A 15279-nucleotide genomic window follows, 5' to 3' on the forward strand; every position below is an offset into this window, starting at 1 on the left:
CAGGGGGCTAGCACCGCTGGCGGGCCTGCAGCCGTACAGAGAGACGCCGGCGGCAACCAACTTCCCAGCGGCACTGACAGCGGCCACGGCAAGCCAGCGAGCGAGATGTTGCTTCAGATCGTTCCTGCTAACACCGGAGCTGGGACGGACGAGAACGTGCCACCGGCCAACAACGGCAGGGTGCTCCCTATGCCAATGACCAGAGTCGCCTTCAAAGTGAAGGCCGCCGCTCGATCACCGAACGGCCGCCCACGGAAGGCACGCGCTCCCAAGGGGAGCAGCACTCTAGCAGGATCCAGGGAGGCCACCGGCAAGAAATCCGACGCCGGCGAACCGGTGGGCATTCACCGTGGAGCCCAAGGCAACGACCAGCCCAAGACCGTCTCTGCTCCAAGCAACAGCAGGAAGAGGAAGAGCACGGCCTCTGCCTCGGCCCTGTCATCCAGCCGGAGGCCTCGCAGGACCCGATGCAGCCTCGTGGCCAGGCGGAATAACAGTAGCACTAGCACGTCTGGCACGGCGGCGGCCAGAGCAAAGAAGCACACCATCCTGACATGGCTGATCGACTCTGGTGTGCTCAAAGAGAACGAGAAAGTCTGGTACGTGCCGGGACCGGACAGCACCAGCGTCGCCGCGAGGGCCTCTGGCGCGGTGACCAGGGCCGGCATCCAGTGCAGCTGCTGCGACGCCGTGATGGCGCCCCCGGCCTTCTCCTCCCACGCCGGTTTTGAGGACTCAGCACCGTGGGAGAGGCTCCTGGTAGAGTCCGGCAAGTTGTTGCTACGGTGCGTGCGGGAGGCATGGGATCAGGAGCGCCTGAGGACCTTACGCGCCGAGGAGAAGGCACGGGCTGCGCTGGAGCAGGGCCGTGAGAGGAGTGCTCAGGCAAAGAAGCGCTCGCTGCTGCTCACCAGGCAGATCAGGAAGGCGCCAACCCTCGCCGTCGACGGGACCAACAATGGCGGGGACGACGATCGGAGCGACGACGTGTGCGGCGTGTGCGCAGACGGCGGGCAGCTGCTGTGCTGCGACAGCTGCCCGTCCACCTTCCACCCGGAGTGCCTCGCCGTGGAGGTCCCTGAGGACTCCTCCTGGGTCTGCCACTACTGCCGCTGCTTCCTGTGCGACGACGGCCATGGCAGCCTCTCCACCTGCCGTCAGTGCGCCCGCAACTGTAAGCAATTCTCTCTGAAGAATAAGATCTCTACTGATGAAAAGCACTTCACTGATGATGCCTCTGCATGCATGCAGATCACCACCACTGCCGTGCGTCCGTGTTGGACGGGCACGAGATCGCCCCCTACTGCAGCAAAGCCTGCAACAAGGTAAAAGCACCTGGTGAAACACACATTTTTTTGCTTTCAGGAACTTTATTTCGTAGAAGTTTTGTATAATCCGTTGTTTTACCATAACACGGCCACGGTAACATCTTTTATTCAGATAGCGGTTAATCTTTCAAACATGGTGGGAGGCATGATCAGCACTGGTGAGGACGGCTACTCATGGTCCCTGTTAAAGATCCAGAGGGACTCCGGGTCGTCAGACCCCGCAGCCCTGCTGAAGTGCAACGCGAAGCTGGCGGTGGCGTTGGGCGTGCTGGATGAGTGCTTTAATCCCGTGAAGGACCGACTGACCGGCATCGACATGCTTCACCAGGCCGTCTACAGCCTCGGGTGAGCCGGAGCTCTCTCAGTCAGTGTCAGGCAAACTATGGTTCTGAACAAGACTCGATTGACTGTGTTTTGGATGTTGTGGAGCAGGTCGGAGTTCAAGCGGCTGCGCTATGAAGGGTTTTACACCATGGTTCTGGAGAAGGACACGGAGATCATATCTGTAGCCTTGCTCAGGTATCTATCTATCTATCTATCTATGGGTCCATCCATCCCTTCGCCACATTTCTCTTTTTGTGGGGTAACAGAGAGGCCTTCCTCTCTGATTTCGTATAAAGAAACCATATGGTCTTGGTTTCATTTTTTATTTGAATTGTGTATATACAGATGAACAGGCATCTCATAAACATATGTGTCTTAATTTAATTTGCAGGTTACATGGAACCAAGTTGGCGGAGATGCCTTTCGCGGGCACACTGCCGCAGTACCATAGACAAGGGATGATGCGCCGTCTCGTCAATGCCATCGACAAGGTTGCCATAACACACACACACACAGAGATGCACGAAACACTACATGTGTTCCTCTATCTATTTTCGCCACATATCATTTGTAAGTTTTGCACTGATGCATGTGCGGCTCTTGTGTCGTCAGGTGCTAGAATCGGTGCAGGTGGAGAATTTGGTGATCTCGGCGGTGGACGAGGCGGTGGACACATGGAAGAAGTTTGGCTTCGTGCCCGTGGACCCACAGCTGAGAGATGAGGCCAAGAGGCTCAGCATGGTCACCATTGCCGGCACCATCCTACTCCAGAAGCCCATCGTCCAGCAGCAGGTGTTGCCGATAACCGAGGACGAGCTGGCGTTCATGGAGATGAGATGGCCGCTCTGCAGCTTCGTCGACCTCTTGACCGGGATTGCATCCCCGCAGCCGCCATATGCTGACCCCATTGCTGCTGCCGTGAGGGGGGCGGGCGGCGGTAGTGGCGAGGCATAGGTACGCCACGGCCCCATGCATCAACTTGCCGTGAACAAATGATCATGACTGGCATTTTTCTGAAGAATTTGTTGTGTTTTTGTATTTGACTGTTGAAGTTTATACTTCATAGTTTACATACCGTTTGTTTTAGAAAGTCAGAAGAATGGACCGGTCACTCCGAAATTTTGACATTTGGAATTTACTTACATATCTTAGACATGGTTCGGGAATTTCGGTGTATGCTTATGTGTTATCGTGGAATCTATAGGTTTGTGATGACAAGGAATCGTATTCTTCTGCTGTTGATGATTCTTCGTATGGTAGGTACCTTGCATGTTCTCCCTCTGAAACATCTTATATTTATTTACATAGGGAGTACTTTTTAAACAGGATGGGCTCCTGGAAAATGAACGACATGACTTCTTTCCCGGCCCGTCGCAATCTGTTGACATAGAGCATGCCTTCTGGGCATGATTCTTGTACTTCTGTTCGGCTTGATGTGTGATTTTCTGTTTTGGATCTAGTTCATCAAGAAAGAAATGGTCGTGTTCCTTGTTCTATTGCAAGCCCAAGATAAAAAATCATGGTACATGCTCACCCGATCGCCACCACGCTCCACATCCGTCAACAAATGTTATTAGAGGGTCACGGACTGGTTGAACAGAAGAATGATGCACGTTCTTAATGGCAAACTTCTACTGTACTAGTGAGGTCATTAGAATCTTGTTTTTGGTGAATGGAGAATTTCATTGATCAAGTAGGTTCAGTTTGGTTTTCCACGCGTCAATTTCATTTTCCAATTCCCCTGAGCGCTAATAATGCACCTGGGAAGGATCTGAAGATGGCGTTCACAAGTCCGGCCTTACTCTGGACTGTTGTTGCTCTCCATCACGTGAGGCGACATTGTTGAGGAAATCTAGAAGGTCTTGCTCCCATGTCTTTGGGTATGATAAGGTCAAATGATCATTCCTTACGCATAAAGGGGTTCAATGAATCCTGAACGGATCAGGTGGATGCCTTCATTCAGAAAGGTAGTGTTAGAAACAAAGTTAATAATGATATAGGTTATTATTTTCAGACTCATAAGAGCTTCAGACAGGAAGACTCCATGTCTTCCGTGTTGTTGAACATAGTAGCAGATATATTGACAGTCCTTATTGGTCGCGCTAAAGAGAATGGCCAAGTAGGAGAACGTGTCCCTTGTAGATGGGGGAGTGTCTATACTACAATACGCAGACGACACAATCATCTTCATGGAACACGATATCGCAAAGGCTAGAAATATGAAGCTTGTACTCTGCCTATTTGAACAGTTGTCTGGACTAAAAATAAATTTTAATAAAAGTGAATTGTTCTGTTTGGAAAGAGCAAAAGAGGAACAAGATTGTTTAAGGAGAATGAGGGATTGGTGGAATAGTTGTTTATGACGGGTGTATTATTGAGCCTCATGGACGAGTATATATTGGGTATAAGACTTTGAGGGTAAGAAGCCTCTCCTAAAGATAAGCTAGGAGACGGATTACAAATCCTAGACTACCAAATATATCGCTAACATCCCCCCGCGGTCTTAGCGGTAGCGTTGCGAACAACAGGAGCGTCGCGGACGGTCAGGCTGGAGAGAATAACAGCCGACGGGCTGCCATCCCCCCCCCCCTCCCCCAGACAGGGAGGGAGTGTCGGGGACGATGTCGGATCGCGAACGGTGGACTGTAGAGGAAGCCAATGAGTTTCTCAAGCAAGGTGATATCCCTTTATATCGATGTCGAGGTAGCCGAGAGCGTAGGGTGGTGTAGAGCGTAGGGTGGTGTAGCCGTGGTCGAGGTAGCCGTGCGAAGAATGCCGTGGTCGATGTCGAGTCGGGGTAGCCGGTGTCGAGGAAGTCGTCGTGGAGCCGTGGGCGCAAGGAGGCGTCGAGTTAGTCATGGGCGCAGTGGTGTAGAAGTAGTGGTGCGACGGGAAGAAGACATAGTTTAGACGCGTCACGCCGAATTTGCCAAGCCCGGGGATACATCATGGATGAAGGCATGCATCGGTGTTGCCACCACCGCACATGCGTAGACGGACGAAGTCGATGTTGACGATGCGTCGCTCCAGGTTTGCCAGGCCTGGGAACACACCGGGGATGAAGGCACGCGTCGGTGTTGCCAGCACCGGGCATGCGTAGACGGGGACCTACACACAACTTGTACGCCATGTCGAGGAGGCTAGCAGAGAAGGACTCGACGACGGTTGCGGCGCAAATCGGCGGGGGCCGATGTAGCCCGCGGTGGTCGGAGTAGACGAAGTGGTCGGGGAAGACGACGGCGACGCTGGCGATGAACTGGTGTTGGACGAAGATGAAGGAGGTGGATGGGCGGTGCGGCTCGGGTGAGCAAGCTGCAGCAGCGCCAAAGGAGAGCGGTGGCGCCGGCTTGATGGCGGCGGTGGCGGCTGGTTAGGAGCGTGGCGACGATGCTCGAACTAGGCGAGGAAGAGCCCGACAACATGACGAAGACCGACACGGACGATGGCGTTCCCACGCCGAAGGAGATGGCACGGCGCATACCACAAGAAGTCGACGCGCAGAGAGACGGAGTGGACCGCGCGCCGCGGCGCGAGCCGAAGGGGCGACGAAGCGGTAGCGCGCGGGGTGGGGCGACGGCGGGAAGACCTCGGGATTGTGGCGTAGACCGTGTGCCGCAACGCTAGAGCCCGAAGGGGCGACTCAGCGGCGGTGCGCGGGTCGGTGCAGCCACGGGGACAGCCTCGGGCGACGGCGAGGACCGCGTGCATGCACCCTACGGCCCGAAGGGGCGGTGTAGCAGCGGCTCATGGGTCGAGGCAACCATCGGGAGAACCACTGGGCGGCGGCGCTGCGGCCTGCCGGGGCAACGCAGCGGCAACATGTTGCCTGATCGGTGGAGGGGCGCGCTGTACTCGAGACAGCCTTCAGAGGACCTGCGGAGGCGCATGCAACCGACTGATCAGGTTAGTCGCACGGCGTAGATGACGCGGGGTCGCGCGCATGCGGGTGATCAATTCGGTCGCGCGCAAGGTCAGGGACGTCGCTCGGTGGAGGCAGGGTGACGGCGGCCGAGTAGCCGGCAGGGTGGCGGTGGCCGAGTAGCCGGCAGCCAGCGAGGCTGATGCGGCAGGAGCCGGTAGCCGGCCCGAAGCAGCCGATGCAGCCAGCCCGAGGGAGGCGGCGCGGCCGGACCGACGCAGCCGGCGAGGCCGATGCGACCGGAGCCGGGATCCAGCCCGACGCAGCCGGCCCAAGGCAGGCGGCGGTGGAGATCGACGGGCAGGCGGCGCGCGAACGGCGGCTATGATGGGCCGTCGCATGGCGCGAGGCCGTCGGGTCGGGACGATGCAGGAGTCCCGATCGGAGCAGGGCGATGACGACCGACGGAGATCGACGGGTGTGCCGACGCGCGAACATCGGCGTTGAGGGGCCATCGGGTTTGCGTGAGGCCGCCGGGTCGAAGGAGAAGCCGGGTCACGCCGATGTCGGAGTACAGGGGCGGTAGTTTCGATGGCGGCGGCGGGCGACGCAACCCGATCTTAGATCGGAAAACCAAAAAGGAAGAACGCCGATCAAGAGACCGGCAAAAGATAGAAACCCAGATCAAAAGATCAGAAAAAAACTCTCTAGGGCAGCCGGTCAACAAGACCGGCGGAACCCTAGGTACGGGCGGCGCGGCCCCCGACGGCGGTCATGGAGGTGACCTCCCCGGGGACGGCACGCGGCGCGGAAGCGGCGGCGGCGGCTTGGTCAAGTAACTTGCGGCAGATACCATGTTAAAAGGGGAATGAGGGATTGGTGGAATAGTTGTTTATGATGGATGTATTATTGAGCCTCATGGACGAGTATATATTGGGTACAAGACTTGGAGGGTAAGAAGTCTCTCCTAAAGATAAGGTATGAGACGGATTGCAAATCCTAGACTATCAAATACATGTACATCAAATATATCTCTAACAAAGATGCTTACATGCAACTATTCGGATGTGAAATGGGATCGTTACCGTTTAGCTACCTAGGCATTCCCATTTATTATAGACGATTGAGAAATAAGGGATGAAAATGTATTGAGGATAGATTCGAGAAAAGACTAAGTTGCTGGAAGGGCAAACTTATGTCTTATGGAGGTCGGCTTGTATTGATAAACTCGGTTTTGACAAGCCTGCCGATGTTCCTACCATCTTTTGTTGAAGTACCGATAGGTGTACGGAAAAGACTAGACTTTTACCGATCTCGTTTCTTCTGGCAATGTGATAAGGCTAAGAAGAAATACAGACTGGCAAGATGGGATATTATTTGCAGGCCCAAAGACCAAGGGGGTCTAGGCATTGAGAATTTAAAATTAAAGAATAGATGCCTGTTTAGTAAGTGGTTATAGAGGTTATCTACTCAGACCGAAGGGACGTGTGTACAAATCTTTAGGAATAAGTACTTACAGTCTAATACATTGGTCCAGGTTTCTGCTAGACCTAACGACTCACCTTTTTGGAAGGGATTAATGAAGATGAAGGTAACCCTCTTCCAGCGGATGAAGTTTGTAGTTGGCAATGGTACCATGACCAGGTTCTCGGAGGACACATGGCTTGGGGATACGTCTCTAGCTTTACAATATCCTATCCTATATAATATTATACAACGTAAGGAAGATTATGTTGCCACAATATTACATTCGGTGCCTCTTAACATTCAATTCAGGCGATCTTTATTGGGAGAACGCTGGAATTCCTGGTTGCACCTGGTTAGACGATTGATGGATGTTCAACTTTCTGATCAGTCAATTAATATTCACTCGAAATCAGCTGTGAATGATATTTTTTCAGTGAAGTCGATGTGCATTTATTTAATTAACTCTAGGCCTCTTTCGAGATCATTACATATTTGAAAGATTAAAGTGTCGTTTAAAATTAAAAATTTCATGTGGTTTGTACGCAAGAGAGTGGTACTAACCAAAGATAATTTAATAAAGCGAAGATGGGTAGGCAGCTCTGGATGTTGCTATTGTGATCAAAATGAAACAATAAGACACTTCTTTCTCGATTGTCCACTAGCAAAACTTTTATGACGCGCCGTTTATATAGCCTTCAACATTAATCTACCAACGAGCATTAGAGCATGTCTAGTAGAGCCCTTAAACCCTAAAAAATAGAAATAACCGTTTTTTTACGAATTGAACGAAAAAAACGCGTAGAATAGAACCCCTTAACGCTTAAACCCTCAAAAAATAAAATAAGGATCGGACCTGCAAACCCTCTCACAACGTACAACGTGTAGAAGTGAGGATTGGGGTCAAAACCTACCCCAACCCTCACTTCGATCCGGCCACGCGCGGGAGGGAAATTTCCCATCCCCAACCTCCTCCCGTGCCTCCTCCGAGCCGCCGCCGGCCGCATCACGGGCCGCCGCCGCCGTCCTGCCCCCGCGGCGACCCGAGCCGCCTGCGGCCGCATCTCGCGGCAGCGGCCAATACGGCGAGGCGTCGTCGACGCACAGGCAGCGCGAGGACCAGTGGCCGCAGCGGCCAACACGGTGAGGCGCCGTGCCCGCACAAGCACCGCGTGGCCAGCGGCCACTACGGCGAGGCGGTGGCGGTCCGGCGGCCGTAGCCCGTAGGGCTTCCGCCGCGCGCTCGACCTTGCTCATATTCATGCCCGGGCTCCCGACCCGCATCACCAAGCTTCGCAGCGGCATCCGCGTTTCAGCAAATGAATGCCCTTTTCTTTTGCAGCTCTGCTCTGATGAAGCATGGCTAGGTAGTTCCCTTCACGCACAGCTTTGCTCACATTCAGCATGACGAGGAAGATGATTTGATTATTTTTGAAAGGACTAAGGCCCTGTTTCTTTAAAAAGTCCTATGACTTTTTTTTAGTCTCAACTAAAAAGTCTCTAGTCCTTATCCGTTTTTTTTCAAAGACTAAACATGGACTAGAGGTTATTAAATGACAAGCTAAAAGTAGGGACACTGTTGAAAAAAGTGCCAAAAAAGTCCCAAAAAGTCCCTATCATATGGACTTCTTCCTTTAGTCCCAAATATCCTAGTTTAGTCCCTAAAAGTCCCTTTTGTTTCTTTCTCATGGGACTAAAAGGGACTTCTTTTAGTCCGTACGCCAAAAAGTCCCTGGAAAGAAACACCCCCTAATACAGTGAGGATGCTTGACTAGAAAATGGAATGAATGTGGATCTGAAAAGTGAAAAAAAGAAGACCATCTTGGTGTCTCTGTGCTCAGATTTAATCTCTGAACCAATAGATGAACTGCATCTTGGTAATTCAGAGCAGCAAAAAATTCAGAGGAGCAACACTCTGCTCTGAATGGATATCAGGAGAAAATCGCACCTGCAAGCCACCAATTCTGCAGATCATAACAGGAGCAGCAACAGGACAATCCATTTTGCAAACCTGAATTGACAATTCTGTTCCTGCAGAATAAAGATCAGGAGCAAATCAGCTCCTTTAGAGAGAAAAACAAAAAAGCAACAATAATTTGCATGTTCTGGCATTAATCCCACCAAGAAAAAGAAAGACGGAGCTAGATGTAGCACTGGCAAAATTCAGAGTTGTTTCAGTGAATAGACATAAATGACTAGCAATTCATTTTGTACAGGGAATCTCTGAACCAATGGCATTGTTGGGTTGGGGCAAAGACTAGAACCCTCAAACCCAACCCTTATAACGGAATATTCTGTTATAAGGGTTCGGTTTGAGGGTTCTAGTCTTTACCCCTGTTTTTCAACCCTTAAAAGTGTCAAAAATGACCAATTCTCAATCCTTAAAACTGGTTTTAGATTTAAGGGTTTGAGGGCTCTACTAGACATGCTCTTAATACGCTATGTGGGACGTGGCTCAATGGAGTAGACGTAACTATAGCGAATCATATACGGATTGAAATAAGTGCATTATTTTGGGCAATATGGAACACTAAAAATGATATGACTTTTAATGGGAAGAACTTCAACATTTTTTGCAGGTTATTCACAAAGCCATAACATGGATCTGTACGTGGTCGTTACTCACTCATGTGGACTTCAGGGAGCTTATGGCTATTGGGTTGCAACCGGTGGAAGACGGTCGTAAGGGCTATCTTCAGCCGATTTGGATGACGAGCTAATAATATGCTAGGTGTATACGCATCATAGCCTAGTTTTGGTTTCGCTGGATGTGGTAGTTTTATTTACTTTCATACTCGTTTTTATGCTTAGATCGTAAGCACGTTGTCGATCTAAGACTTTGTTTTTGATATTTTTAATAATATGGTTGTATGCATCGATTGATGTAGAGGTCGAGGTTTTGTTTCTCCTTTTCCAAAAAAAATATTTGGGTAGGAACTGTTGCTCTGTTAATCCTTTTGCATGCCTGCGTGCAGCATTACCTGTGATGTTTGGTGGAAAATTGTCTGGTTGAGCACCACTATGTAGATCCTAGCTTTTACTTTCTTTGTCTTTTAAGAGCAACTCCAGCCGTGTCCCCAGATGCCCCTCAAGACACTTATTTAGGTTCGGTATTAGGTTCGGGGGTGCTTTTTGGCTGAAAAATGGCCCAGCCACGCCCCTAGTGCCCCCAGGACGTCAAAATTGCGCCGGCATACCCAGACGAAACTCGGTGCACGGGGGGCTCTTTGGGACGCCGGCAGAAGTTTCGGCGATTCACGTCTTTTCACGTGACCTTTTTTTTGGCCCACTTCATCAGTTCTTTCACAAATTTTTGATTGAAATGGGGGGTATGGCTGGAAAGATGCATCCATATTATCGTCGGTTGAAGCATTTGGCTCCCCGAGACATCAATTTTTTTGGTTTGGTGGTGCTCTTTGTTGACGTATAAATGCATTGCCTAGTCTCTTCCATCAGATCGGTCTTTTGGTTGCATTGACAAGAGCATGCACTTCTACATGGTATCAGAGCCAAGAGGTCTTGAGTTCAAGACCTGGCTGACGCAATTAAATTGCAGCCCATTTTCGGTCCACGTTTAGGCCCGAGGAAGCCACATGTGAGGGGGAGTGTTGACGTATAAATGTATTGCCTAGTCTTTTCCATCAGATCGGTCTTTTGGTTGCATTGGCTAGAGCATGCACTTCTACACTCTTGGGGCTCCAGCGACTGGAGATGCTTTAAGTCTTGTAAAACTTGGCAGCCTTGGGCTGAGACCTTTGTATCGGGCTGGTTTTGTTTTTCTATCAAAAATAGACCGGGGAGGGGCCAGTATCTGGGCGAGACGAAGCGACACCACAGTATGAATTGGGTGGTGTGTAATTGTGCCAACTTATGGCTAACTCCATTTTGCTCCCGGCGAATAGCTTCAACGCAAGTCCTTCGGTCGCTCGGCCAGCCCTTCGTTTCAGTAATCAGTGCCATCAGTTGGGAATGATCCACCTCTGTGCTCCGGATAATGGCGGCCGCCTCCCCACTGTCTCAACAGTGACCGGCGTTGTTTTATACAGTATTAAGTATTTATTATTTACCAACAAAACTGGATGATGCCGCGGTTGCTGCGAAAATTTGTCACGTTCACAGATTTTCATGACAAATTTCGACAACTCAAAGAAGTTGCTGCGGAAATTTGTCGCGGCTTTTCTAAGTAACATCAACATCTCAAAGAAGAAAATAATTTGAATCAATAAAATGATAGATTTCATATATAGGCAATGGTTGAAATTTGTTGTTGGTATACTATACCATATGATAAGACGGCATCAGTTTGTAGAACCATATATTGCCTAGTCTTTTCCATCAGATCGGTCTTTTGGTTGCATTGGCTAGAGCATGCACTTCTAGACTCTTGGGGCTCCAACGACTGGAGATGCTTTAAGTCTTGTAAAACTTGGTAGCCTTGGGCTGAGACCTTTGTATCAAGCTGGTTTTGTTTTTCTATCAGAAATAGACCGGGGAGGGGCCAGTATCTGGGCCAGACGAAGCGACACCACAATACGAATTGGGTGGTGTGTAATTGTGCCAACTTATGGCTAACTCCATTTTGCTCCCGGCGAATAGCTTCAACGCAAGTCCTTCGGTCGCTCGGCCAGCCCTTCGTGTCAGTAATCAGTGTCACCAGTTGGGAATGATCCACCTCTGTGCTCCGGATCATGGCGGCCGCCTCCCCACTGTCTCAACAGTGACTGGCGTTGTTTTATGCAGTATTAAGTATTTATTATTTACCAACAAAACTGGATGATGCCGCGGTTGCTGCAAAAATTTGTCACGTTCATAGATTTTCATGACAAATTTCGACAACTCAAAGAAGTTGCTGCGGAAATTTGTCGCAGCTTTTCAAAGTAACATCAACATCTCAAAGAAGAAAATAATTTGAATCAATAAAATGATAGATTTCATATATAGGCAGTGGTTAAAATTTGCTGTTGGTATACTATACCATATGATAAGACGGCATCAGTTTGTAGAACCATATATTGTATGATAAAACTATAGCAGTATGTAACATGAACCATATACTTACATGATCTATTTGACGTTGTTTTCATAAGTGCCTTCTTCAGTTGGTACAACATGGATATACGGTATGCCATTCTTGTCATACTCAACAATGTATCCAGCAGATGAGAATAGATGGTCACCAGACACTGGGCTAGTGATTTGTTCAGGCTTGAACTCATGTTTGAAAGTTATGAATACTGGGTCTTGTATGCTCTTCATATTTGCAAATGCATCTGTGCATTTCTTTTGAGCTTCTCTTATTGAAGCTGCGGTAGAACATGGAAAATTATTGTTTGCAGAATTAGGTGGCATCCTGGATAAGATATGTATATATTGTTCATCAGGGTAAGAAATGAAATAAAAATATATAACAAACCAATTTCAGTAGAAGTATATTCTATTTGTACTGGTTGTCGACCTGTGGTTTGAAAGATAAGTGGCAACTAAAAATGCGACAACAAGATGTGATATTGATGTGTCTGTTGTAGTGGTAAGTTGTCTCGCTGCTTACCAAATGAGTCCAAATAAAATGCAGTGTTGTTGCTTACCGAACAAAAGAAAATAAAATGCACACGTAGCTGCTAGTACACATTAAATAAATGGTGTGCATCCATGATTTGCTAGTATATGATAGAGGGGAACATTAAATACATCCGCGAAACAAAAAATAGTGATAATGCCAGAATATTTTAAGAAACATATGTTCAAATTAATGGTAGTATTACCCGCAAAAAAAAAAGGTAGTACCGAAAATTCATAAGTTCCTTGCGTTGGTCCAAGTCTGTATTTCAGTGCACCAAACTACTGTCATAGTGAAAAGAAGGAGAAGTTTTATTACACCGAACGGTTCTTGATGAGAAACCAAATTAATATGATTTATTCTATTGAACAATTATTTTAATCCAGGACCCTGGTAGGCACATATTGACATCCCGAAGGTCAGGAATGCCTAAACCTTATGGTTCGTAAAATTTGTAGACGTCTTAGCTGATGAATATATGGTATTCCCTTTATTTTTCAGAATCATCATGATGCTAAGTTGCTAACGGTTATACCTCGGTATCAGCCCCTTGTGATCTGTTGCCATCACTGACAGGTTCTACCACGAGAGACTGGAACCAGAGTATGAGAGCAATACCAATCACGAGAAGCTTTATTCTAGTTCACGATCAGCGCTTATTGAAGCGATGCACGCGCGCACGACAGGAGCTGATAGCCGCCAAACACGCACGCCTGCATACGCTATACGACCGTGCGCAGCATCACACATGCTTACATGCATACACATCGTAGTATGCTGGGTACGTGTGACCAGCACAACGTACGCCTAGTCATCGGCCCTGATGACGAAGTTCTCCTTGCGCTCGTGGAACTCGCCGGTGCGGGTGTTGATGTCCTCCTCGAGCCTGCTCTCGCGCACCTCGAAGTGGCCGGAGCCGCGGCCGTGGTGGCCGTGGTGGCCGTGGTGGCGGCCGGCGGTGTCGAACTCCTGCACGAACGTCTCCTTGACGATGTGCTCCTGCACGCCGCCGCCGCGGCGGGCCGGGTTGCCCACCGCCCTCACCTCCTCCGAGCAGTAATCCACCTCCTGGAAGTGCGCCATGCCGATCGGTCGATGTTGTCTATCTATGTGCTTGGGTTTGTGTGTTGTAGGACCCGAGTTGTGCTGCGGAATGTTGTGGGATGAGGTGCGGTTTTATAGCGTGGTTCCGTGCATGAGTGGGGCAGGGAATTTCCTCGCGAAAGACGCATCTGCACACTGCTTTCTGCCTTCTTCCTCCACTTTCTAGCATCCGTGTAAGAATTTCTTGGCCGGGAGGATCGATGCCTTGGCGGCTTTGGTGCCTCTCTGATGTTACTTCTGATCGATCACTAATTTACTATACGCAGTGGCGAGCATCAGTCTATCATGATCAACTAAAAAATTCTTATCTCTTGGTTGATTTAGGGTTAGTTTCTCCAATGCGTAAGAGAATTTGTTACAAACATTAAGCGAGTGTTCGGAATCCCTCCGCTCTGCAACTCGGTTGCGAAGCGGAGCGACATGCAGTTGTATTTTGGTGAGCGGCTAAAACGACGCTCGGTTGCGAAGCGGAGCGACATGCAGTTGTATTTTGGTGAGCGGCTAAAACGACGCTCCACGCGCTCCGCTCCCCGTAGTGATGAAGTGGAGGATTGCTGAACACAACCTAAGTTTCTTCGAAGAGTTTCCAACAGGGCAACAGACGGGCCTCGATGCTCATGTCTTGTAGGTCACCTTCGAGAGTGATGGCCATTCATGTAAGAATAAACTTATCGCTTGCGAGTGAGAATATATACTTGCGTCTCCCCTCTGCACTACGTTAGGAAGGATAGGAAGATGCGCTCTGTCAAATGTAGGATCTGGTACAGAATAGACGCCAAGTTAACTGACATGCATGGTCATGCGAAAATGTTTCTCTCAATCATGGCTCAGCCCAACCTACGCTCGACACCATTGGTCTCTGGACACTGTTCATGAGGATATGTACATGGATGACGCGGATCCACATGTACAAACTGTTGGATGTTCGAAAGTTAAACAATGCACTGCACAAAGTGTTGGATGAAGTTGGCATGCATGACGCAGATCCACATGTACAAAGATGTTGAATCGTACGACGTGAAGTATAGGTTCGGATGAACCATGGTCCTGAATCACGCCTCTCATGGTCATGCATGATAAACCATGATAGCACTGTTGAATTGCTAAGGACATCTCCAACCGCGTCCCCAAATGGTATTGGCTATCCCATCTATGGACATGCCCCCCGGACACCGATACAGAAGCCAGCGCCCAAGCCTATCCATCAAATGGCTGCCCCTCTTTTCTCCTTTATAAAGTTAGTGGCACTCAAAATAACTATAGGTGAGGATAATTATTATTTTTCAAGTTTAGGACGGCAGTTTGACCCACAATGTTGTATGCATTGAGTGTTGGTCAAATAAAAGGCGACATGTGCAACAGTTAGGTGTGGCAAAGATGCATGTGTTAAGATGAATATGTGACCACACAAGGAAGGACCGAGTCCGAAATGATGATGTACGAGATATAGTTGGGATAGTACTGGTTGAAGAGAAGCTTGTCCAACATCTCTGAGATGGTTTTAGCAGGCCTCCAGAAGCCCAGTACATAACGAACAGCTAAGGCGTGTTGATAATGTCAAAAAAGGTCGGGATAGACCAAACTTGACATGGGAGGAGTCCACAAAGAGAGATCTGAATGACTGGAGTATCATCAAAGAACTA

General features: G+C 49.3%; 2 protein-coding genes across 2 annotated transcripts; one reads left to right on the forward strand and one right to left on the reverse strand.

Moving 5' to 3' along the window:
- Window positions 1-693: 693 nt before the first annotated feature.
- LOC123442059 (increased DNA methylation 1-like) lies at window positions 694-2606 on the forward strand. The gene is made up of 6 exons (XM_045118174.1): window positions 694-1174; window positions 1252-1325; window positions 1441-1673; window positions 1761-1847; window positions 2044-2143; window positions 2265-2606. The coding sequence occupies exons 1-6, from the start codon at window positions 694-696 to the stop codon at window positions 2604-2606; spliced, it is 1317 nt and encodes a 438-aa protein (XP_044974109.1).
- Window positions 2607-13145: 10539 nt separating this feature from the next.
- On the reverse strand, window positions 13146-13693 carry LOC123440661. The gene has a single exon (XM_045117222.1). It carries the CDS (start codon window positions 13613-13615, stop codon window positions 13340-13342), a length of 276 nt encoding a protein of 91 aa, XP_044973157.1. The 5' UTR covers window positions 13616-13693; the 3' UTR covers window positions 13146-13339.
- Between the last annotated feature and the right edge of the window lie 1586 nt (window positions 13694-15279).

The sequence above is a fragment of the Hordeum vulgare genome, chromosome 3H (assembly GCF_904849725.1).
Source record: "Hordeum vulgare subsp. vulgare chromosome 3H, MorexV3_pseudomolecules_assembly, whole genome shotgun sequence".
Taxonomy (NCBI): Eukaryota; Viridiplantae; Streptophyta; class Magnoliopsida; order Poales; family Poaceae; genus Hordeum; species Hordeum vulgare.